This window comes from Taudactylus pleione, unplaced genomic scaffold, assembly GCF_031769625.1.
Source record: "Taudactylus pleione unplaced genomic scaffold, aTauple2 ptg000068l, whole genome shotgun sequence".
In the NCBI taxonomy this organism is placed as follows: Eukaryota; Metazoa; Chordata; class Amphibia; order Anura; family Myobatrachidae; genus Taudactylus; species Taudactylus pleione.
Window position 1 is genome coordinate 1,339,522 of NW_028284470.1, and position 25,659 is coordinate 1,365,180.

The 25,659-nt window shown below is 45.9% G+C and overlaps 1 protein-coding gene across 1 annotated transcript in view; it reads right to left on the reverse strand.

Annotated features, from left to right (window-relative positions):
• Positions 1–25,659, reverse strand: part of ADAMTS12 (ADAM metallopeptidase with thrombospondin type 1 motif 12) — a 727,141-nt gene that overhangs the window by 435,552 nt on the left and 265,930 nt on the right. The window contains exon 3 of the mRNA XM_088466956.1: positions 14,963–15,131. Coding sequence (XP_088323082.1) covers positions 14,963–15,131 — 169 coding nt within the window. The remainder of the gene's footprint in view (positions 1–14,962; positions 15,132–25,659) is intronic.

Consider the following 25,659-nt stretch of genomic DNA (forward strand, 5'->3'; position numbering starts at 1 on the left):
ATGTGCTGATCTCCAACAATCGAAGTTATATGCAAACTCTGAATCAGGCCCTATGTATAATTAGCACCTGGATACCCCCCAACATTACAGAAAGTATTTCAAGTACCCCTGAACCTGTACCTGGGGTTGCTAGAGCCTCAGGGAGAGAACCACTAATGTACACCATACATGGCAAAGAATGTCTACAGCAGACCACACAAAGGAAGCACTAGAATGGTAACAATTGTACAAATGGGAAGGAAGACTTTGTGGAGCACATTGGAACAGTTCACCAGGGAAGGTGCATTATTGGTGGTGACAGAGCCGGGCTCAACTTTTTTTTAATGAAGATCACAATATTTGACTTTAATAAGTTTTAAGAGCTGAAGATAGAGAGATGATTTGTGTTTTGGGACCAGATGGAAATCTGGATTTGGAGAATACAATCTGATACTATCTTTAAGATGCTAAAAGTAATATTTGAATCAAAGAAAAATATAATAATATCCTTGATATACGTCAATGTTACCGATATTTATGCAGGTAAGCAGTGTCGTACGCATTTAAGATGGCAGCAGAAGGTTTTGCGTGTGAAACCCCAGCTGTGATTGCATTAGCATCTATCTCTAAATCAGGCTTCCAAGTCAAGCTGAATGTGCCTGTGTGACACCCGTGAAACGGACACCCCCAGGACTGTGAGGGCTTAATACAGCCTTGGGCCAGGAAGGAGTTAACACAGAACTCATCCAGCACGTGTGAAGCATGGGGACAGTGGGCGCTGATTGGAGGAGCCCCTTCTATCTCTTTAAGCCGGGGGAGTGGCCAGGAGTTTGCGCCAGGAAGAGAAGTGTGGGTGTGCAGCACGTGGTGTAAAGCAGCAGAGACTGCCGAGCTGTTAGGCTCCAGAAAGTGTGGAGCAGCCGAGGCGGGAGAGCAGATGCCAGGCACCCGCGGAAGGCAGATCAGGTCAGCTGGGATGCGGTGGTGGGGAAGCTGGGACCCAGGGTACCACTGAGCAGCGCACTGATAAGGCGGCCAGTCGGGAGAGCAGACGCCAGGTACCCGCGAAAGGGAGACCGGGTCAGGTGAGCCACGGCAGTGGGGAGCTGGAATCGTGGGCACCACTGAGCAACGCACTGGTAAGGCAGACACCGTAGCAGCAGCAACACCCGCTAGCAGAAATACACAGCCGCAGCAGCAGCACATAGTACAGGGCAGCCATCCTCCCTTTCCCATTCCACGGCAGCAGCGGAGATCATAGGGTAACCCCAGAGCACCCACACTCCCATTCCAATATTTGTAGGAGAAGATGCCATCCTACTGTCACCCACAACTAATTCTGCCAACCACAAGATGGCCGCAGACTAACAGCAGCTCTTACCTTGAACTGTAATTCTGCCAACCACAAGATGGCCACCGACTATCTGCAGTGTAGATATACGGTTGCTGCTATTTCCTATGTTGCTAAAGGACCTCTGTGGCGTGACCGTTGCAGGAGGCTGGACCGCTCCTGTGTTACCATCCACTAGGGCATAGAGGGGGAATAAATATTTGTGGCGAGCGCAGCGAGCCACTGTGCCCAAAGCGCAGCGAGCGTAGCGAGCCCGCAAGGGGACACTTTTGGTCTTCCATTAGCATCCCCGCCCCTCCCCCTTTTAGGCCGGGTCACGTGGGTGTGACGTCACAGGTTCATCAGCGCTCTATAGTCTAGACCTAACCATAGACATACAGCTCCAGCAGTTGCAAAGATACATGGCCCTGTACCCAGGAGTAACTACAGGTGTGGTGAGTTGAAAACTGCTTGCACCCCAGGAAAAGCTGCACTGACATTCAGTACTAGTGGACTTCCTCATACCTCTTTGCAAAATAGCAGAACCTCAGTGTTACCTTTACTTCCAATCTGCCTCACCGGCCAAACTTTACTACTGTTAACCTTGCATGTTTTCTGGATCACACAAGGACTGTTTTATTCCAGTAATCCTTTGATACTTGAGAGTTGGAGTATACTACTTAATGGAGATAATATAACCCCAGTGGCCTGGGATAGAATTGTGGGAGAATTTACTAGTGACAGTGCATAGGAATACTGGATAACCCCCTGATCGCCAGTGAATTGAATGTGCCCATATAGAGAAAAGTTGTATCAACATCCAGTGGCTGAATTGCTAAATCGCGTGCAGGACCTCCATGTACATATGGCGATTCTTTCCTTCCAGATTGATTACTAACAATAGCCACACTAAGGGCCATATTCAATTTGAGGCGAAAAGTCCCTTGCCTGACTTTTCGCCATCATCTGAGGTTTTGTAAGTGAAAACCTATCGTGCTCGTCCCCACGATTCCCCGTATTCAATTTAATTTAGTCGAAAATGGGACCCGGCGAAAAGGAAATCGGTGAAAAGTCCTGTCATTTTAGGGGAAATCAGCCTGAAACCCCCCAAAAGATATGACATGAGTGATTACTATGGGTCCCCCAGAATAGCCCTGCTAAAGGTATGTGGGGTCTTTAAACGGTCTCAATAGGTGCTGTATAGCGTCTTTGGTGAAGAATACCATTTAGCAACTTTTTTGGGGAAAAATAAGGTGTCCCATCAAATTTGGGGTACATGAAAATGGGTATTAGCATATTTTAAATTGGCTAATATGAAGTTTGAAAAATCGTGAAAAATTCACCTGCCGCAACCACCTGCAATCAAAAAAACACCTGCCGCATATTTGGGGACCCCCCTGAGTCTATTTCGCTAGTTTAGAAGTTTGTCCCCCAATTTTTTTTTCACCCCTAAAATGAAAGTACCCTTTTTGGGGTGTCCTGTGGTCCTTTTTTTAATTTTTTTGACACAGAATATCTTTGGGACACTGTCCAAGGGGCGCAGGGTGGTTTTTGGAAGTCTGTACCCCAAAACCCCAATTCTGTATTTGTTCTCGCCACCTATACAATGGTGATACTTTTTCGCAGGTCCCAATGCATACACTTTTCGCTCCAGCAAAAAGTTTGGATAATTGAATACGGGGATAAGTCAAACCTGTGAAAATGACGTCATCGGTAATAAAGTATCGCCGATAACGGGTTTTCACAGCCTAATTGAATACGGCCCTAAGTGGGACTAGTACCATGGTAAAAACAAACTGATCTATAAGAGCTCTACTGGCTGCAGCAGCGAAGACGGGTAGGCACATAGGGTCTCATTCAGACCCGATCGCAAGCACCTGAGTGCTCGCAAGCGGGTCGATGTTTGGCTGTGTGCATACGCACCTGCCGCACTGCGCGTGCGCAAGCCCCGGAGCGAGAGAGAAAATCTCTCGCTCTGTGGCTCACTACAAAAGGGGCGGCTGTCGATGCTGATCGACAGTTCGACCCATTTTTTGTAGGCGTGGCGGGGGGGGCTTCACAAACGGAGGCGTCCCCAAGCAAACGCCTGCCATTTGTGGGCGGCCCCACTGACATCACTGGTGATGTCAGTGGGAGAGCTTCCGGCTCTATTAGAGCCGAAAGCTCTCTGGGGCTTGCGGTAGATGAGACCCTACCACAAGGGTCTTGTCACAAGACCATCGCGACCATCATCCTGGCCGCTCGTTAAGGGTGTGGGTGGTAACCCACAGCCTAGCGAGCGGCCAGGAGGCCGGATTATTTTTTAGATGCGGCCGCCCTCATTCAGAGCGAGCGCTCGCATTTTGCGAGTGGCTCTGAATGAGGTCCACAGTGTGATGTGCTTAAAGTCCTATGAACATTTGGGTTATTAGCAACTTCAGTACAGTCATTATTGCAGAATCGAGTTCTTGTAGTGTGTAGCTGTGTGATATAAGGATATTTAATGAGTACTGCATTCAAGTGTGAATAATAACGTGAAAGTTGCTCTATATTGTATATCTAACTGCCTGAGTAACATTATACAAATTTGTGTAGTATCGTGCAAGCATTTTGCGTAATACGCGTAATCTGTGTTTTCCCCACTGAAATTGCATTAAGAAGGTTGCCTCATTGAGGGCTCTATTTATTAACATTATTTTTACTAAAATAAAGTGAAAAAGGGTGTTTTCACACCCTTTTCACATTATTTTAGTTTCACCTGTAGTTATTACAGGGCAATTGGAGTAGAATTAGTAAAATTCTACTCCAACCCCCAGTATCACTTATTTTTAGTAAAGCAGATCGCATTTCTCATAATTGTAATGGGAAATGTGATCCGCCAGAGTTACTAAAAATAAATTGTAAAAAATACCGGGGGAAGCCCTGTGATAATAACGCCACCTGGAGGTGGCGTTATCCAGGGTCTCCCCCGGTTACCGGGCTCCCACTCTGCTCTAAAGGGGAGAGCAGAGGCGGGAGCCGGTACCAGTAATCAGCTATGTCGTCTAAACAGACCGCAAGCTGATTGCTGTAAAAAAAAAGAAAAAAAAATTAAAAATTTTTTTTTGTTACTTACCTGACTCCAGGGACCGGTGATCGGGCCTCCAGTGATGGCTCCTCTCCGGTCAGCTGGTCTCCCACAGTGCACTGGGGCCCGGTCATCAGGTGATCGCGTCCCAGTGCAGTATGGGAGATCACCTGATCGGGAAGCACGGAGAAGATCACCGGAGGCCAGGAGGTGCAGGTAAGTGTAATGAAGGGTGGGGGTTCGCTGGGGGTCCGCGATCGCAGGGGGCGGGGCTTAGCACCGGGGGGCGGGGCTTAGCATCGGTGGGGGGATAGTAGCGGTGGTCGGTCGGCGCATGCGCGGGCTCTTAGTCGCGGTATTTTTCCCAAAAATACCGCGACTAGAGTGCGGATGGGATCCGCAGGGACAGAGCTTTATCGCAAGCTCTGTCCCTGCAAGGGATTTATAGTAAATCCCTGTGATATTGCCTGAATTCGCAATGCGAATTCACTCGGTAATATCACACTACAATCCGCATTCAATATGCGGATTGTAGTAAATAGTGAGGTGTGTTCCCTGCTGACCCTCTAATAAACCTGTAATCACAAAAGACAAGCTGCCTCATCGCCTCTTCAGGTGCTTCCATTACTCTCACCTCTCCGCAAGTTCATTGAAGGCCGAACCATAACACACAAGGTAAACTCTTACTATAATTACAAGTTGGGGTTGCCACACCTGCACGTCTGCAGACATTATTCTGTGCACTTGTTTTTCAAGTCATTTACACCCATTGCACTACCAACACTGCAGCAGCCTCAATATGGTTTTAATACTAGGGGGTATATTTACTAAAGTATGAGTTTTTAGAAGTGGAGATGTTGCCTATACAGTAGCAACCAATCAGATCCTACTTAACATTTATCTAGCACCTACAGTGGTGTCAAAGTCGTGGCCATCCAGCTGCAGTGTAACTACACATCCCAGCATGCACTGCCACAGTTTTGCTCTTAGGGAATGCTAAAACTGTGGCAGGGCATGCTGGGATTTGTAGTTCCATAGCTGCTGGATGGCCACGAGTTTGACACCCCTGCAAGACAATATATAGAATCTAATTGGTTTCTATGGGCAACATCTCCACTTCTAAAAACCCGCACTTGAATATACCCCCTAGGAGTGGCTCACTGCTCAGCGTTGCTGACTTTACTGCTTTGAGCTTTATTCCATACCTGCATGAAGTCTGTAGGCTATGGGTCTGATTCGCATTCGTACGCTATGTTGATATTTATGCAGTTGGCTGATGTTTATATAACAACGCTGCATCTAATTTGCACGGCGCACGTGTCCCGAAGCTCCTACGATGTCGCTCGCAGAGAGGATTTAGACACAGAGTGGTTGACGGTTAGGAAAACGCGGATGTGTTGTAACCGATTTAAAGGATTGTCGGATCCAGTGACTGCATCTTTGTACGCGGTTTCGGCGTCACTGGTGTCGGCATCTTAGTTCCGTCGACCATTCTGAGTAACCATAGTGTTACTTGTCTGATCTGTGACCCTAGCTGCGTCTGTGTGCACAGATGCTACAACTTTTTTATGCAGCCGCTGGGAGTCTCAACACATATCGCGGCAGTTACGACATTTGTATATTTACTAGGGGTGAGCGGGTTCGGATTTCTAAAATCCGAACCCCCCCGAGCCCCCCCGATCCGAGTCCGATCCGAGTCAGGCTCGACTTTTCGCGCCTGACTCGGATCTGAAATCGAGGCAAAACGTCATCATCCCGCCTTCCGAGTCTCGCGGGTTTTGGATCCTATATAAGGTACCCGCGTCGGCGCCATTTTCTCACTCGGCTGTGGACAGTGAAGAGGGAGGGTGGGAGTTAGGGCTGTGTAGTGTAGTGTAGTGTAGTGCTGCTGTTGTCCACTACTTCAAAGTCCATAGGGGCTGGCTGTGTTGTGCTGTGCTGCTGTTGTTAATAGGGGCTGTGTCCACTACTTCAAAGTCCAAAGGGGCTGGCTGGACTGTGTTGTGCAGTCAGTTCTCCATAGGGGCTGTGTCCACTCCAAAGTCCTGTGCAGTGTCCCAGTCCTAAAGGAGAGCTGTAGTGTTGTCCAGGGGGTGCTCTGTTCATCAGGGGCGCTCCCCCCAAGTGCTAAAAAAATAATATATTTTCTGTGTTTGTGAATTGTGTGCGCAGTAGCCGCACGTGCATCAACAAAGTAGTGCCAAGCGTGCGCCTGTGTCATAAGTAAAGGGCCGGCTGGCTTGACCGTTAAAGGGTGCTGTAACCCCCGAAAGTACACTCCAGTCCAAACCAAAAAAAAATTATTTTCTGTGTTTGTGAATTGTGTGCGCAGTAGCCGCACGTGCATCAACAAAGTAGTGCCAAGCGTGCGCCTGTGTCATAAGTAAAGGGCCGGCTGGCTTGACCGTTAAGGGTGCTGTAACCCCCGAAAGTACACTCCAGTCCAAACCAAAAAAAAAATTATTTTCTGTGTTTGTGAATTGTGTGCGCAGTAGCCGCACGTGCATCAACAAAGTAGTGCCAAGCGTGCGCCTGTGTCATAAGTAAAGGGCCGGCTGGCTTGACCGTTAAGGGTGCTGTAACCCCCGAAAGTACACTCCAGTCCAAACCAAAAAAAAAATTATTTTCTGTGTTTGTGAATTGTGTGCGCAGTAGCCGCACGTGCATCAACAAAGTAGTGCCAAGCGTGCGCCTGTGTCATAAGTAAAGGGCCGGCTGGCTTGACCGTTAAGGGTGCTGTAACCCCCGAAAGTACACTCCAGTCCAAACCAAAAAAAAAATTATTTTCTGTGTTTGTGAATTGTGTGCGCAGTAGCCGCACGTGCATCAACAAAGTAGAGCCAAGCGTGCGCCTGTGTCATAAGTAAAGGGCCGGATGGCTTGACCGTTAAAGGGTGCTGTAACCCCCGAAAGTACACTCCAGTCCAAACCAAAAAAAAATTATTTTCTGTGTTTGTGAATTGTGTGCGCAGTAGCCGCACGTGCATCAACAAAGTAGTGCCAAGCGTGCGCCTGTGTCATAAGTAAAGGGCCGGCTGGCTTGACCGTTAAGGGTGCTGTAACCCCCGAAAGTACACTCCAGTCCAAACCAAAAAAAAATTATTTTCTGTGTTTGTGAATTGTGTGCGCAGTAGCCGCACGTGCATCAACAAAGTAGTGCCAAGAGTGCGCCTGTGTCATAAGTAAAGGGCCGGCTGGCTTGACCGTTAAAGGGTGCTGTAACCCACAAAGTACACTCCAGTCCAAACCAAAAAAAAAATTATTTTCTGTGTTTGTGAATTGTGTGCGCAGTAGCCGCACGTGCATCAACAAAGTAGTGCCAAGCGTGCGCCTGTGTCATAAGTAAAGGGCCAGCTGGCTTGACCGTTAAAGGGTGCTGTAACCCCCAAAGTACACTCCAGTCCAAACCAAAAAAAATATTATTTTCTGTGTTTGTGAATTGTGTGCGCAGTAGCCGCACGTGCATCAACAAAGTAGTGCCAAGCGTGCGCCTGTGTCATAAGTAAAGGGCCGGCTGGCTTGACCGTTAAAGGGTGCTGTAACCCCCAAAGTACACTCCAGTCCAAACCAAAAAAAAATATTATTTTCTGTGTTTGTGAATTGTGTGCGCAGTAGCCGCACGTGCATCAACAAAGTAGTGCCAAGCGTGCGCCTGTGTCATAAGTAAAGGGCCGGCTGGCTTGACCGTTAAAGGGTGCTGTAACCCCCAAAGTACACTCCAGTCCAAACCAAAAAAAAAATTATTTTCTGTGTTTGTGAATTGTGTGCGCAGTAGCCGCACGTGCATCAACAAAGTAGTGCCAAGCGTGCGCCTGTGTCATAAGTAAAGGGCCGGCTGGCTTGACCGTTAAAGGGTGCTGTAACCCCCGAAAGTACACTCCAGTCCAAACCAAAAAAAAATTATTTTCTGTGTTTGTGAATTGTGTGCGCAGTAGCCGCACGTGCATCAACAAAGTAGTGCCAAGCGTGCGCCTGTGTCATAAGTAAAGGGCCGGCTGGCTTGACCGTTAAAGGGTGCTGTAACCCCCGAAAGTACACTCCAGTCCAAACCAAAAAAAAATTATTTTCTGTGTTTGTGAATTGTGTGCGCAGTAGCCGCACGTGCATCAACAAAGTAGTGCCAAGCGTGCGCCTGTGTCATAAGTAAAGGGCCGGCTGGCTTGACCATTAAAGGGTGCTGTAACCCCCGAAAGTACACTCCAGTCCAAACCAAAAAAAAATTATTTTCTGTGTTTGTGAATTGTGTGCGCAGTAGCCGCACGTGCATCAACAAAGTAGTGCCAAGCGTGCGCCTGTGTCATAAGTAAAGGGCCGGCTGGCTTGACCGTTAAAGGGTGCTGTAACCCCCAAAGTACACTCCAGTCCAAACCAAAAAAAATATTATTTTCTGTGTTTGTGAATTGTGTGCGCAGTAGCCGCACGTGCATCAACAAAGTAGTGCCAAGCGTGCGCCTGTGTCATAAGTAAAGGGCCGGCTGGCTTGACCGTTAAAGGGTGCTGTAACCCACAAAGTACACTCCAGTCCAAACCAAAAAAAAAATTATTTTCTGTGTTTAGCCGCACGTATATATCAAATCGATATAACATAAATGGAGGACCAAACTTTCTCCGATAAAAATAAAATAGAGAAAGATCAAGAACCACTTCCTCCTAGTGCTGAAGCTGCTGCCACTAGTCATGACATAGACGATAACATGCCATCAACGTCGTCTGCCAAGGCCGATGCCCAATGTCATAGTAGAGGGCACATACAATCCCAAATGGCAAAGTTCAGGAAAATGACCTTGAAAAAGACATTTAAATCAGCTGAAGAGAAACGTAAACTTGCCAATATGCCATTTACGACACGGAGTGGCAAGGAACGGCTAAGGTCGATCCCTAGTATGTTCATGACTAGTGGTTCAGCTTCACATGACGATGGAAGCCCTCCTCCCACTAAAAAAATCAAAAGAGTTAAGCTGGCAAAAGCACAGCGAAGAACTGTGCTTTCTAAGAAGATATCACAAATCCCCAAGGAGAGTCCAAGTGTGGTGGTGGTTGCGATGCCTGACCTTCCCAGCACTGGACGTGAAGAGGTGGCTCTTTCCACCATTTGCACGCCCCCTGCAAGTGCTGAAAGGAGCACCCACAGTCCACTTGCTGATATGCAAATTGAAGATGTCACTGTTGAAGTACAACAGGATGAGGATACTGGTGTAGCTGGCGCTGAGGAGGAAGTTGGCGAGGAGGATTCTGATGGTGATGTGGTTTGTTTAAATCAGGCTCCGGGGGAGACAGTTGTTGTCCGTGGGATGAAAAAGCCCATCACGGTCATGCCTGGGCAGAAGACCAAACATTCCACCTCTTTGGTCTGGCAATATTTCTATCCAAATCCGGACAACAACTGTCTTGCCATATGTACCATATGTAAAGGTGAAATAAGTAGGGGTAGGGACGTCAACCACCTAGGAACATCCTCCCTTATACGGCACCTGCAGCGCGTTCATAAAAAGTTACTGTCAAGTTCAGAAACTTTGGCTGACCGTAAGCAGTCCAGGGACACCTAAATCCCGTTGTCCTGTTGTATCCAAGTGCCTGCAAACCACACCGTCAACTCCCTCCTCGTCAATTTCCTCCTTAGTCAGGATCGGAAGTAGTCCTGCAGGCCATGTCACTGGCATGACTGACTCTCCTATCCGGGATTCCTCTGGAGGATCCTGCATTGCTACGCCTACTGCTGCCACTGCTGCTGTTGCTGCTGCTGGGAGTCGTTCATCATCCCAGAGAGGAAGTAGGAACACCACTACTTTTACTAAACAATTGACCCTCCAACAGTCCTTAGCGAGGAGGATGAAGTACGACAGCAGTCATCCTGAAGCAAAACGTATAACTGAGGCCTTGACTGCTATGTTGGTGTTAGACGTGCGTCCGGTATCCGCCATTAGTGCAGTGGGATTTAGACAATTGATGGAGGTAGTGTGTCCCCGGTTCCAAATCCCGTCTAGATTCCACTTCACTAGGCAGGCGATACCGAGACTGTACAGAAACGTCAGAAAAAGTGTCCTCAGTGTCCTGAAAAATGCCGTTGTACACAATGTCCACTTAACCACGGACATGTGGACAAGTGGAACAGGGCAGACTAAGGACTATATGACTGTGACAGCCCACTGGGTAGATGTATCACCTTACGCAGCAACAGCAGCAGCGTCACCAGTAGCAGCATCTCAGAAACGCCAGCTCGTTACAAGGCAGGCTACGCTGTGTATCACCGGTTTCAGTAAGAGGCACACCGCCGACAACCTCTTAGAGAAACTGAGGGAAATCATCGCCCAGTGGCTTACCCCACTTAGACTCTCCTGGGGATTTGTGATATCTGACAACGCCACCAATATTGTGCGGGCATTACATCTGGGCAAATTCCAGCACGTCCCATGTTTTGCTCACACAATAAACTTGGTGGTGCAGAATTTTCTGAAAAGCGACAGGGGCGTGCAGGAGACGCTTTGGGTGGCCCGAAAAATTTCTGGCCACTTTCGCCATTCAGCGACTGCGTGCCGAAGACTGGAGCGCCAGCAAACACTCTTGAACCTGCCCCGCCATCACCTGAAGCAAGAGGTTGTGACGCGGTGGAACTCAACCCTCTATATGCTTCAGAGGATGGAGGAGCAGCAAAAGGCCATACAAGCCTATACATCCACCTATGACATAGGCAAAGGAGGGGGTATGCACCTGACTCAAGCGCAGTGGAGAATGATTTCCGTGTTGTGCAAGGTTCTCCAGCCCTTCGAACTTGCCACACGTGAAGTCAGTTCAGACACAGCCAGCTTGAGTCAGGTCATTCCCCTCATCAGGCTTTTGCAGAAGCAGCTGGAGAAAGTGAAGGAGGAGCTAAGACGGAGCGATTCCGCTCGGCATGTGGGACTTGTGGATGAAGCCCTTCATTCGCTTTGCCAGGATTCCAGGGTGGTCAATCTGTTGAAATCAGACCACTACATTTTGGCCACCGTGCTTGATCCTAGGTTTAAAGCCTATGTGGTGTCTCTCTTTCCGGCCGACACAAGCCTGCAGAGGTGCAAAGACCTGCTGGTGAACACACTGTCAGCTGAAGCGGAACGTGACACGTCAACGGCTCCTTCTTCATTTTCTCCCGCAACTGGGGCTGCCAGGAAAAAACTTAGGTATCCTAAGCAACCCGCTGGCGGTGATGCAGGGCAGGCAGGACCAAGTTTGGACATCTGGTCCGGACTGAAGGACCTGGCAACAATTTCTGACATGTCTACTGTCACTGCATATGATACTGTCACCATTGACAGAATGGTGGAGGATTACATCGGTGACAGCATCCAAGTAGGCATGTCAGACAGTCCATACCTGTACTGGCAGGAAAAAGAGGCAATTTGGAGGCCCCTGTACAAGCTGGCTCTATTTTACCTGAGTTGCCCCCCCTCCAGTGTGTACTCCGAAAGAGTGTTTAGTGCAGCCGGGAACCTTGTCAGCGAAAGGCGTAGGAGGTTGCTTCCACAGAATGTGGAGAAGATGATGTTCATCAAAATGAATTATCAGCTCTTCCAGGCAGACCAGCCTCCAGAAGGTACAGAGGGACCTGTGGTGGTGGATTCAAGTGGGGACGAGTTAATACTTTGTGAGGATGAGGATGTACACACTGAAGAGGGTGAGGAATCGGTGGATGAGGAGGATGAGGATGACATCTTGCCTCCGTAGAGCCAGTTTGTGCAGGGACACATTAATTGCCAGCTTGTTTTGTGGGGGCCCAAACGAACCAATCATTTCAGCCACAGTTGTGTGGCAGACCCTGGCGCTGAAATGATTGATTTGTTAAAGTGTGCATGTCCTGTTTATACAACATAAGGGTGGGTGGGAGGGCCCAAGGACAATTCCATCTTGCACTTCTTTTTTTTCTTTGCATTATGTACAGTTTGGGGCCTAGTTTTTCTAACTGCCATCCTGTCTGCCACTGCAGTGTCACTCCTAGATGGGTCACGTGTTTGTGCCGCCCACTCGTGTCGCTTAGCATAGTCATCCAGCTACCTCGGTGCAACCTTTTGGACATGAAAACACTATTGTGAGGTGTGAGGTGTTCAGAATAGACTGGAAATGAGTGGAAATTAAGGTTATTGAGGTTAATAATAGCATAGGAGCAGAGAAACCAACAAATTCTGTGATTTTAGCTGTTTTTATGCTTTTTTTTAAAAAAATACAGATCCAAAACACAAAACCCAGAACCCAAAACACGGAAGGGTGGTTTTGGCAAAACCAATCCAGATCCAAAACACGAAGAAAGATCCAGATCCAAAACCAAAACACAAAACACGAAAAGTGGCCGGTGCACACCCCTAATATTTACTCACAGTATCTGCGTAAAAAGATGCGGTCGCAGTGGGATTAGCGTACAACTCTAAATCAGGCCCTATGTTCTTTGCCTGTTTATGTTGGTTTCCTTTGGGCATTTTGGTTTCTTTCTTCAAAACAGTAAATTTAGATTGTAAGCTCCCCGGGATTGATGTGTCTGAATAGAATTAAACTGACCATAGAGTACTGAATATTATGTTGCTGCTATGGATAACAATAATGCACTCTTATTATGTATGTAGATTATGCATGTACAGTATAAAGAGAGTAGGACCATGTTTGTGCAGGTTTTTTAAGCCAATGTAGTTATCATTCATTTTTATTTTTTGTTTGTTTTTGTTTTTTAATTTGGTGAGGCCTGTGCCACACGCTTGTATACTTTATAATGGTGCCCTCTGGAAGATCCAGAAGGTGGGACGGGGGGTGGCTGTGGTGCTGTGGACCGTGTAATCCTGGACCAATCCTTGCAGCACAACCGGTGATTTACCTTGAATTTTGGCATCATGGCCAAGCCCAATTCACTGATGAAGTGTGTGTGTGTGTGTGTGTGCGGGGGGGTGTATTTGGGATCTCCCAGGAGCACTCCACCAAATTCTGGAGCCTCCCAGACATTATAGGGAGAGTAGGGAATTATTCTGTAATGTGTGCCCCATCAGATCAGCTCAAAACTAATCTGCCATAAAAGATAATACATATACACTATTTGAGGTCTCCTGATGCCCTAGAAGAATAGAAGAAAACAAAGTGGGCAGATGCACTTTGTAATACTTTAGGCCAGAATGGTGCATTCCATTCATGTGTTATGGTAAATTTCAAACAGATCCAACCTTCCGGTCAAGCGTCTGACACTCTCTTTATACAACAACATTATGTAGACAAAAGTGAATGGACACTGACAGCAAATAGATCAACGAGATTTTATTGACAGTACTTTGTGATTACTGCAGACACCCTTCTTGGCAAACTGTCCACAAGTTCCTGGACAATAGCAGGAGGTATGTTTAGCCTTAAGGACAGTGACCAACTCTGACACTGAAGAAGGTCTAGTTGGCATAGAAAGCACTGGTTGCTCCAAGACATCCCAGAGGTTCTCAATGGGGTTAAGATCTGGACTTTAAGGTGGCCAGTCCATCCGGGTTACCACATCTTCTGTGCACCAGTCCAGCGTTGCCCTAGAAACATGACAGGTGGCATTGTCTTCCTGATAATAACATATGTTGTTTCCATAGAACTGCAAGTGCATGGGCCTCCCTACCAAGTGTTCTTGTCGAAACCGCCACATTAGTGGCCATTTGGAACTCATGTGCAATGGTAAGCATTTTGCTTATGCTGGGGTGTCCAATCACATTTGTCTACATAGTGTACTTAGGGGGTCTACTTATTAAACAAAAATATGGCTTTTTTCCAACATTTTAGCTGGAGCCATACCTCCTTACACATTCCTACAGCCCCCATTGAGTATAATGGGGGCTGTGCAGGAATGGTATTTATATAAATGAGATAAGTGAAGTGCCTGCTTACCTGCACAAGCAGAGAAAAGCAGGGGAGGGGCGTTCTCTCCCTGCTTCCTCCGCTGCCGTGGCCGACTCATTCACCTATGCTCCCTCTCCGCTGCTCGACACGGCCGCTTCGCCAATCAGCATCAGGTTGACATTGCCGACTCTGACCGGCGCATGCGTGGAGCATTCAAACATTTTTTGCAAATGAGAAAGATGTTTGAAATCTCCTCACCAAGAAAGCCCCTTACCACAAGGGCTGACCCGCCACTTCAAAATATATAAATAGAGAGAGAATTGCAAAGTGAAAAGCGGCGATTTTTTTTCTTTCCCGCTTTTCGCTTTGTTTTTTTAAATAGACACCTAAAGCAGAGACGAACACTACTGTAAATACTATGTAGCACTTACACTAAACATAATCACAGCGAGACACTACTTGTAATCAGAGCAAGACACTAAACATATTCAGAGCACGACACTTGATATAATCATAGTAAGACACTACAGATAATTAGAGCAAGACGTCACATAAATCAGAGTAAAACACTAAACAAAATCAGAGTAAAACACTAAACATAATCACAGCAAATCGCTATAATCAGAACTAAGAACAGGTTTCTAATAATAGAAAATGCAATGTTTATTTCTATTTAGTTTTACACATTATACATGATTTTGACAATAGCTTAACTCTCCGCAATATTTACCTCTGACTGAGCAATTGCACCAATGTAAATGTAAATAAGAACATAAAGTTCCTACCGATTACTCCACACGATTGGTTTCCATTACTGCGGAGATCTTTGCGTTGCCGGTGTCGATGTCGTGCTTCTCTTTTGTATATTATGTGCTTATGCCGACTCCCTGCTGTATGCTCATTATATAAGGGTTCAATGAAGTAAGCTCCTTGGGGAAGATGAAAATATCCAGCCTGAAAAAAAAACAAATAGTAGAAATGAAAATTACGCATAGAAAATGTGAAATGAAAACCAATTTCATCATATAAATGCTCACGGCCCACGGCACAACACCTAGGGGGAGATGTACTAAGCTCTGGAAAGTGATAGATTGGAAAGTGATAAACTACCAGCCACTCAGCTCCTAACTATCATGTTACAGGTTGTGTTTGAAAAATTACAGTTAGGAGCTGATTGGTTGGCAGTTTGTCACTCTCCAATGTATCACTTTCCAGAGCTTAGTACATCTGCCCCTAGAGCAATATAAAGGGTAAACTGAACTGTAGCTACCCTAGGAAATACAGGCATTGTTCTTATCTTGTCCTTATACCATACATCCACATGGCCTGTTCACACAAGAGATGTCCATAGTGTTTCTTCCATTAAAATGAATCATTTATTATATTATATTAATTTATTATATAATTTATTACATGCCTTGGTCACTTCCACTTCTGTAAAAATCTGGACCTTCTCTCCATAATTGAACGACTGGGAAAGTAGGATCTTACTACAAAAACTTGTCCTTTTATGAATTTATTGTGCGTCCATTGGCGTATCTATTATGGGTGTAGGGTGAACCCCCTGGGCCAAGGAGGCCCACACCGCACACCCCACACTCATATATTTATACTTACCTCTCCACGTTGGCCAGTGCTGTAGACAGAAATCACTGGGAAAATGGCAAGGTGGCCATTTTCCTGGACATTTGCACATGCGCAGTAGAGAAGTCTCTGTTAACCTAGCACGGACGCCATGTTTCCGGAGACCTGTACATGTGCAGTAGACCATGGCACAAAGCCAGAGTCTACTGCGCTGCTGGAGAGGAGGAGACCCGCATGAGGAAGGGATCCTGCATGGAAGCATCCCGTGGGTGTGTCATGGACTTGCAACCTATTCTGATTTGTGCATATAGACAATGCACGCCATTATCAGTTGTAAGTGTAGGTGTAAGTGTTGTTACTATTGACGATGGTCGCTCTTGCGGAGGGAGGTCTGGGGGCGTTGCTTTTGCAATGATCTGTAGGACACAATGTATGCATGGGTGAGTAAATTGGATTGCTGTGCAGTGTAGATGGTATAAAACTGTCATTGTCTTTCATTCAAATATTATATGAAGCATGTATGAATTTCTAGCTGTTAAATATTATAAGTATCTTTAGTTAGTTTTTCTTATCGGAAACTGCTGTCGCCACCTTTAATCATGTCGTCGTTTCTAAGCAAGAAATTAGTGTGTTTCACACTTTCTGCAAACTCCGCAATTCCCTTTGGGCCTAATCAATATTGTTTGTCTTTAAGTGATGACAGTAAAAGAGTTTCATTTCTATCTAGACTGATTTTTCCACTTTTCCTGCTGTGATGAATATATAGGACTTACGTACGCCACAAATAATGACATTTATGAAGTATTGAAGTAATGACTGATTTTACATAGGACATGAAATATCAAACTAGCGCCCTGAAAAGGGATTTTACTATAATGTATTATAATTATTATTGATTTGAAAGGTGCCACAGAGCTCTGTAGTGCTGGACAATGGGTAACAATTAAATTATTATTTTTCACCCACTTTTGTAGGAATGCAGTAAAGGGGCTGCTGATGACAAAGGTATTCATTATAAAGGTAACCATATCATGGATATATCCTGCTTTCCATGCAGTCCCACAATGGCGCGGTCTCCATAGCGCTAGAATGGGGACCTACTGTACAGTATATTCATCAAACTCTAAAAACTGCAAGTTTTCATAGTTTGTCTGTGACAGGGCCGTAACTAGGGGAGTGCGAGCAGTGCGGCTGCACCGCCGCTCACCCACGGCTCCTGTATCTGGCTAGCAGGGTGCCTGGAATGGCACCCTGCTAGCCGACGCCTATGTTAATCCTGACGCCGAGACCCCGACAGGACGCTGGACCGATCGTCCGACGCCGGGGGGGGAGTATCTATGTAGCCAGGGATGGGGGGGTTAGGTTTAGGGCACCCCGGGGGGATTTAGGGTTAGGCACCCCCCTCAGGAGGGTTAGACTATAGGAAGGGGGAGTTAGGTTTAAGCACTAGGGGGGAGGTTAGGGCAAGGCACCACCCCGGGAGGGTTAGGTTTCAGGTGTGGGGAGGGGGGGTTAGGTTTAGGCACTTATGAGGGAGGGTTAGGCACTAGGGGGGAGGTTAGGGTTAGGCACCCCTAAAGGAGAGTTAAGGGGGGAGAGGGTTAGGAATATTTAACTTACCTCCGCTGTCGGGATCTTGTGCATCAAGCTGCCGGTGTTGGGATTTGAACCGCCGAGCTGACGTCCGGCGGTCAAACATACTCATTGCCTATCAGAGAGTAGCCTTCTCCTTCTTTACAGCCTTTGTGAAGCTGGGGGTTGGAATTGAGCTCCAAGATTAGGACATAGTTACAGTACCTACTTTTTCTAACTTCTCTTAGGGTGAAGTTGTAGCTGGCCACTGAGGGGGCATGAGAAGGGTATGAGAAGAGAAGACGGCGACGCCTATGTTAAACCTACACTATTCTTATCCTATTGGCCCTGTCCCCTCCACACGGACCCGCCATTCCAAATATCATCTCCTCATCCTGCCCATTTCACTGAGTGAAGAAATTAGTGTATGGAGACACAGGTAGCGGGTACACAAATCACTCAAGCAGTTTGGAGATAGAAAAGAGTCAAAAAAGCCCTGTAGTTAAAAAGAGAGTCTGGGTCAAGAGTTTTCTCCAGGATTGTTGAGATTAGTGTACGATTAAAGGAGGATACGAATGTGCCTCTGGAGGGAGTCCAGTTGTGGAGGGGAGCAAGAGTTGGGCATTCAGTGGGGAAGAAGGAGCAGAGAACCTCGGGGGGGGGGGCTATAGGGTAGGGGTTATTTTATTTTATGTGATGATGAGGGCACAGATTTTATCCTTTATAATGTACGCTGACAGTAATTTTATAAACCTATAAAACTGAAGGTATGGGCTTCATCTATAGCAGTCGCAGTTTCCCATAGAGATATGTATGTGCACCAGTGCTCATTTTCCCCCTGGTGTTCTGTAATCGTAGAGGTGTATATTTGTAGGCTAGTGCATACAAAGGATATACTGAAGACTAGTACTTTGAAACACACAGAGTGAACACCAGATAATAAACTGTAACTGAACACAAAAAGGCAGAATAGTCAGGTGTAATCCAAATTGTACCATCCAGAAAAAAAAAAAATGATAGGGGTCATAAACTGCTAATGCAGATCAGATGATAGACAAGGATAAATAATACAAAGGTCAGTGCAGGCAGAAAACAAGAATAGTAGAGTTCACAAGCCATTGTCATGACAGGCGGCAGACAAAGATGGATACAGTTTTTTGCTTATTTTAGCCTAACTCTAAACCTAACACCTAACATTAAAACTAAACCTAACCCTAACAATAAGTAAAAAACTGTATGCCAATATTGGGCATTGACAAGTTAAATGTCAACATTATGAACATGTCGACAGTCAGAATGGTGACATATTATGTGACAACATCCTGACTGCTGACATTGAGATCATGTCGACATTGTGGTGTCGACAGTCTGACTGCCAACATTGTTAATTTCGACATTCTGCCAACATTATTCATTTTGACATTCTGACTGGATCCCCATAGAAATAGTAACATAGATATCACAGGTGCCGGACTTTGCAGATGTTGTGGAATTCTAAAGCAATACGTTACATGTTACATTAGCGATACATCATTCATGTCGTTTTGACAGGATTTTCTGCTGTGATGTTTTATACTGCAGAGCATACATAATGCAATTTCAGATAGAGCTGTAGCTGAACCTTGCCCTCTCTGGGAGCAAATCCCTGATTATACATACATATACATACATATACATACTGACCGTTTGTCTCAAACATGGATTTTAGTTCAGCTGTCAAATGTCATCTAAGTTTGAGGATAATCAATATATAATTATACTAATGAAGAAGACAACACACATGAACTCTGCACTCGCTCCCACCTCAGCTTCTAACCCTGTAACATCTGATCATCCCGCCAGACACGTGTGACAGGCTGACATGATTTAACGATAAACTCAGTATATCCAACCATCAATTTACACAAAGGTGCTAAAATGATTTAATTTATTAGTCCAAACAATACTACTCCTGTATTAAATGAAGTAATTTGCTCCTTCATCTTGGGTTTTGTGACCTGTACAAAAGTATACTGGCTATGGTGACTTGTAATATGCTTATATTTCACACTAGGGGTGCATGATATTATATATAGTTTACTATGGGGCCCATGTATCAACAAGTTTTATCATACACAATGAAATTTAAAACTTGTTGCGTTTGATAAATGGTGCTCCAGCCAATCAGCTCCCAACTGTCATTTTTCAAACAGATGACAGTTGGGAGCTGATTGGCTGGAGTACCATTGTCATACGCAAAACAAGTTTTAAAACTCGTTGATAAATGGGCCTCTAAATATTAAAACACAGGGGTATATTTACTAAAGTGCAGGTTTTTAGAATTGGCGATGTTGCCCTTAGCAACCAATCAGATTCTACTTAACTTTTATCTACCACCTTCTAGAAGATAATAGCTAGAATCTGATTGGCTGCTATGGACAACATCTCCACTTCTAAAACCTGTGGCTCTCCAGCTGATTTAAAACTACAAGTCCGAGCATGCTTTACCAGCTGATCGGTGGGAGGGTCTGCTATGACTTGTAGTTTCAAAACAACTTGGGAGCCACAGGTTGGCCTGGCCTGCCTAAAGGCACATACACACTTGACGATTTGCTCCATGAGCGTTATCGTTAAGTGTTTGCTGGGCTCAATAGACTGAACGATATCATTCAGTTACATCACCCTGAATCCCAGCATCCCTGAACATGCACAACCTGATGATATCGTCAAGTTGGCCTGCATGTTCAGGCGATGAAAGATATCATTACTGATCTGCGGGAGCACGCATCGTTAACAATATCTTGCATACACACTGGACGATATTGTAAATGATTGAATGATAATGATATAGTTATCGTTCAACCGTTCACAATATCGGCCAGTGTGTACGCGGCATTAAAGTACAAAAGGAACCTTTAGAGAAACAGTGTGTATTCTCTCTTTAAGAACGTATCTCCTAATTAAATCAAATATTTGCGTTGTTTTGATTTATAAAACTTTGTGATTTTGTATGGGAACCTTTCTGTAAGCGTGTCATGGTATCGCCTGCCATACGCCTGGTACAGTAGCTTGTATAGTCTTTGAACAAAGCCAATCCCATTTCTGCTTACATGAAAGTTAACTGCCTCTAAACGATTGTGTATTTAAGACAAATAGGATTTGGCCATTTCTACAGCAGACATTGTGTGGTGCAGACACTCTTGTACAAATCATCACCTGCATGTTTTATACTGATCAAAGTGAAGCTACAAGAAGATATATAGAACGTGACTCCTGACATCAGTGAAAGCCGATGGATCATTAACTTTGAATTACCGTTATCCATTTCTTGCTACATTGTGTGAGAGTAGGATCGTGGTATGTGACAACTTAAACGAATAGCACATCCATCAGCTTCTTTGTGTGTTGTAGGACTTGTAAATGCTTGTCACCTAGATACAGGTCCATGATGCAGACTTACTGTATACAAGAGGACATAAAGAAGATGAGTTGGGAACAAAGCAAAACAGCAAGTAATTATGTACAGTACCTGGGTAAATCCTTGCTGCACTGCAGGTGGGGAAGATGTAACATGTGCAAACAGACTTATGCTGGATACAGTACATAGGACTTCATTCAGAGCCGCTCACAAAATGCGAGCGCTCGCTCTGAATGAGGGCGGCCGCTTCTTCTTTAACAGCCGGTCTCCTGGCCGCTCGCTAAGCTGTGGGTGACCACCCACAGTTTTAGCGAGTGACCAGGTGATGGTCGCAATGGTCGAGACCATCGCGACCATCGGGGCTTGCGACGAGACTCTTGGGGTAGGGTCTCGTCTCCCACAAGCCCCAGGTAGCTTCCTGCTCTAACAGAGCAGGAAGCTACCTAGTGACATCACTGCTGATGTCAGTAGGGCCACCTACAAACGGCAGGAACGCCTCCGTTTGTCCGGCCATCCCCCCTCCCCACCCTCAAAACGGGGCGAGCTATCGATCAACATCGACAGCCGCCCCTTTTGTAGCGAGCTCCGGAGCGAGTGAATTTGTCACATCGTGCACATGGCCTCACCATCGACCTGCTTGCGAGCGCATAGCGCTTGCAAGCGGGTCTGAATGAGTTCCCTAGTGTATACACTATGCGAGTTCCCGCGCACCGACATCAGGGTCGTTCCATCTGCCGTGCATGCCTGGCCGGCGGAGTGACCCAGCTGCAGACACCAGGAGCATGAATGGTGCAGGTGAACAATATATTGGGCGGTCAATTAAGCTGATCTTGCAGCGTGTACTGACTGCCCGATATATTGTGCCATCGGGGGTGTCGCATTGGCGGGTCGCCTACTGTGTACCCAGCCTTAGATTTAGGAAGGACGTGTCCTACTGTTGCTCAACTCTAAATTGTAGTGTTAAAGTAGACTGACTGCCGTCTGTGAGCTACATGCAATAGTTGCAAGTATTTACCCTTCATGCAAAAATAATAAATGTATTTGGACCCCTTGCATTGCAATATGGTTTATTTCAGATGCAACTATGCTTTGCTTGTTTTGATTAGCTCATTTAGAATGAGTCCCAAAAATGTATAGATTATATTGGTGAGATCTGAAACTGTGGCTAAAATGGAGGATAATATGATTCAGGAGAAGACATAGCATGGAAACAGCCCTGGTATGTGTGATTAATGATCCTCTGATGGCAAGAGATAGAGGTGACTGTTTCATCCCAATCCTTCTGGATCTCTCTGCAGCAATTGATACTGTGGACCATGGGATTCTAATTGAGAACCTAAAAAAAATGTCTGTGGACATCTTCTGGAGTAAACTCTTCATCACCAGTGCCCCTTCCATGCGGTGTCCCACAGGGTTCTATACTATCTGTCGAAGCTGGATTATTGGCTGAGACAAGATCAGTTTAAAATTGAATCGCAGCGACGCCATCTTGCGACTGGTCGCAAGACGTTATTTTGGAAATGAGATCGCAAGACGCCACTTTGCGAATGGCCGCCCAAGCGCCATTTTAGATAAATTCACATTTAAGTACATATGGCGATATTACTATTAGCACCATGCGATTGCATCTTTCACCATTCCTCATATACACATTAATACGCACAATTGCACTGTTAACTAGTCGCATATTAGCGAATGCATAAGATCCTATATGAAAACGAGCTTTATGCGCACGCATCTGCTCCAAGTTAACTAGCGTCGTTATATCAAACCCCGCATACTCACACATTACATATCCACATACAAGGTTCCATAAGCTTTAAGGTATAAGATTTAAGTTTGTTCATTTAGTATAAATGCCGTGAAATAAAGATTATTTGGTAACTAAGGTTTTATACATGATAAGTAAGCCGTGTTTGGTTTTGTACTGATGCGTACTCTTTCCACAGTATTCCGATATCATCGGTGTGGAGATCGCATCATGCATTCTCAACTTAAGGACCGCAGAGACTTCAAGCAACAAAATGTATATTATATGAACAACTGTTAGCATGTTGCATGAGGTGGGAATCCAGAGACCCCCAGTTGTTAGAGGCTGTTGGGTCTATTTGAATCAGCCTGTTAAATGCTGTGTAACAGATGCATTCCCCCTTGGGAACCAATGGCATCAGCAACAAACTTCTCTATTGTGTTGTCTATTTCTGGGGGGTATAAATATGTGTGCTCCAACACTGGGTCTTAGTCTTCCTGCTGAATGCTGATAGACGAGGGGTTTCTTGCTGATGCCTAACATCTGGTCCGGAAGCGCTGCGTATGTATACTGTACTTGGGTCTGTATAATTCCTTTGCGCCTAATTGTGTTTGGATCAATAGCGTGTAACTGACTGTACTTTTACTTGAATAATACTTTGTGCTTTTTGGAACCACAGATTCTAGGTCTGAAGTATTTATTTACTGTATGACTGCGTACGCAAATTAGGGTCATCCTTAGAAGGTATAGGCAGGATATTAGAAAGTATAGGCAGGATATTAGAAGGTATAGGAAGGAGTGTATAGAGGTTCTAATTCAGTATCGTTATATCTCTCATGCATTTTGCAGGATACATGCTACCACTGGGTGAAATTATCCTACATCAGGGCCTGGTCTACCACTGCTATGAGGATGATACACACCTGTACCCAGTGGCGTCACTACCTCATCTGACACCCGGTGCGGGGAGTAGTGATGGCTGGGCTCGTAGCTCGCCCACGGTCCGAGCCCCGTTTTGTCACACCGGGGGTGCTGGAGGTGCAGGCTACCCCTGGGGACCAGTCTGTGTGCAGTGCCGGCTCCCTCACTGTGTCAGGAGCTGAGTGCTGCATGTAATTCTACAGTGCAGCACCCGGCTCCTGTCACTGAGAGGGAGAGTCTGCACCTTGGTGTCACCCCTCGACAGGTGACACCTGGGTGCAGCACCACAGCACCCTGCTTCTCCATTGTTACGCCACTGCCTGTACCTTTCCTTTGCTCCAGGTACTGAGAACCCAATAACAACCCTAAATAGCTGCCTAGCTGAGCTCCAGGAGTGGATGAGTGCCAGTTGGCTGCAACTGAATCCTGATAAACAGAGGTCCTGATGATAGGTCACAGGATAAGGCTACAACATAGCCAACCAACAGGACTTACGCTTGGGGGTTCAGAACTACAAAACATTGAACATGTGCGGAATCTTGGTGTTGTCCTGGATAGTGGCATCTGACACTTAAACATCAGGTATCAGCCACAATCAAATCCTCATTCTTTCATCTAAGGAACATAGCCAGATTTAAGCACTTAGGCCCTGATTCAGAGCCGGACGCTCTGACCAGAGCGCTCGCTCTGAATCAGGGCCCACCTCCATTAAAATGGAGCGTCCTCCTGGACGCTCGTATAGCTGTGGGTCACCACCCACAGCATATAGGAGCGTCCAACAAGATGGTCGCGATGGTCTTGACCATCGCGACCATCGGACTTGCGAGTGAAACCCTGTGGTCGGGTTTCTCAACCGCAAGACCAGGAGTGATTTTGGCTCTATCAGAGCCAAAATCACTCCCACTGACATCACTAGTGATGTCAGTGGGGCCGGCTTCAGACGGTAGGCGCTCCCATAGGAACGCCTCCGTCTGGCAGGCACGCCCCCGGAACGCCCACCAAAGGGGGCGTGCTGTCAATCAACATCGACAGCACACCCCCTTTGGTGCGAGACCCGGAGCGATGGAAAGCCCTTCGCTCGCCGGGTCTCGCGCATGCGCACGACGGAGCTCCCTCCGTCGTGCGCATGCGCAGTGGGGACCATCGACCCACTTGCGAGCGTACTGCCGCTCGCGAGTGGGTCTGAATGACCCCCTTAATCCGGGCTGCCATCAAGCACGGCCAGTGTCGTGATGACTCGCTCACGCGAGTACATCGCACCTAATTGGATCGAGCCATTTGAGTCCTATTAAGAGAAAAGTGCTATATAAATAACATTATTATTATTATTGCGTTGCCCATAATGACCTGCCAGCTGCTTTATTTTTCTAAACTGCACTAGGTGAAAAGGAAAGAATGTGACAATCTTTCTTCCTGTGGCTGAGTTATCCGAAATACCCGTGACTGAGCTGAGCAAGTTTCTGTAGAATTGTGCTGTAGAAATAGAGATTTCTGTTGGATTCTATGTTGAAGATATACTGTATCAGATGTAACACTAAAACGTGACAAGTATGTTTTTAATAATAATTAACTTTTATAAAGTTAAAATGGTTTATGTTTAATTTTGCTTCAAGAGGGGTATTCAAAGTAATCATTTATCTGCACACAGTGGCAATATATTTAGGGCTGAACTAATATCCAGACAATGAATGTTACTGATCAGTAATGTATCTAGTAGAAAGATAATTATAGATAGACTACTGTATACTGTATTCTTTTCATTATGGGGCCTAGTAATCAAATCAGAACATCTGTTTTCAGGTGGCACCCGCAATCATTACGTATGCCCTTAATCTATGTATGGACAGCAGCCCCCATAGGTTTCTAAGGGGGCTGCCTAATTGCCGGATTTACCAAACTCCGGAATGCAAAGCACAATCAGTTTGCTGCTTACAGATTACCGACAAGCAAAGATTCCTTATTGCTGCAAATTGTGGTTATAATTAATCTTTGATATCGGGGGCTGGCAGCAATGAATAATAATAAAAATGCTTCTAATACTAATGAAGCTACCCCTGTTACTCACAGGCAGCAGGTAAAGTGCTGACATACAATAAATAAACATGTACTGTATGTGCCATATGGAACCGCCTGTGTCCAGGTAAGGGCATCAAAAGCGCTATAAGGAACTGAGGGCCCGATTCAGACCTGCTCGCTCAATGCGTATGCAAATTAGGCTAAATAGCAGCAAGGAAGGCGATCGCACAACATGGCATAAG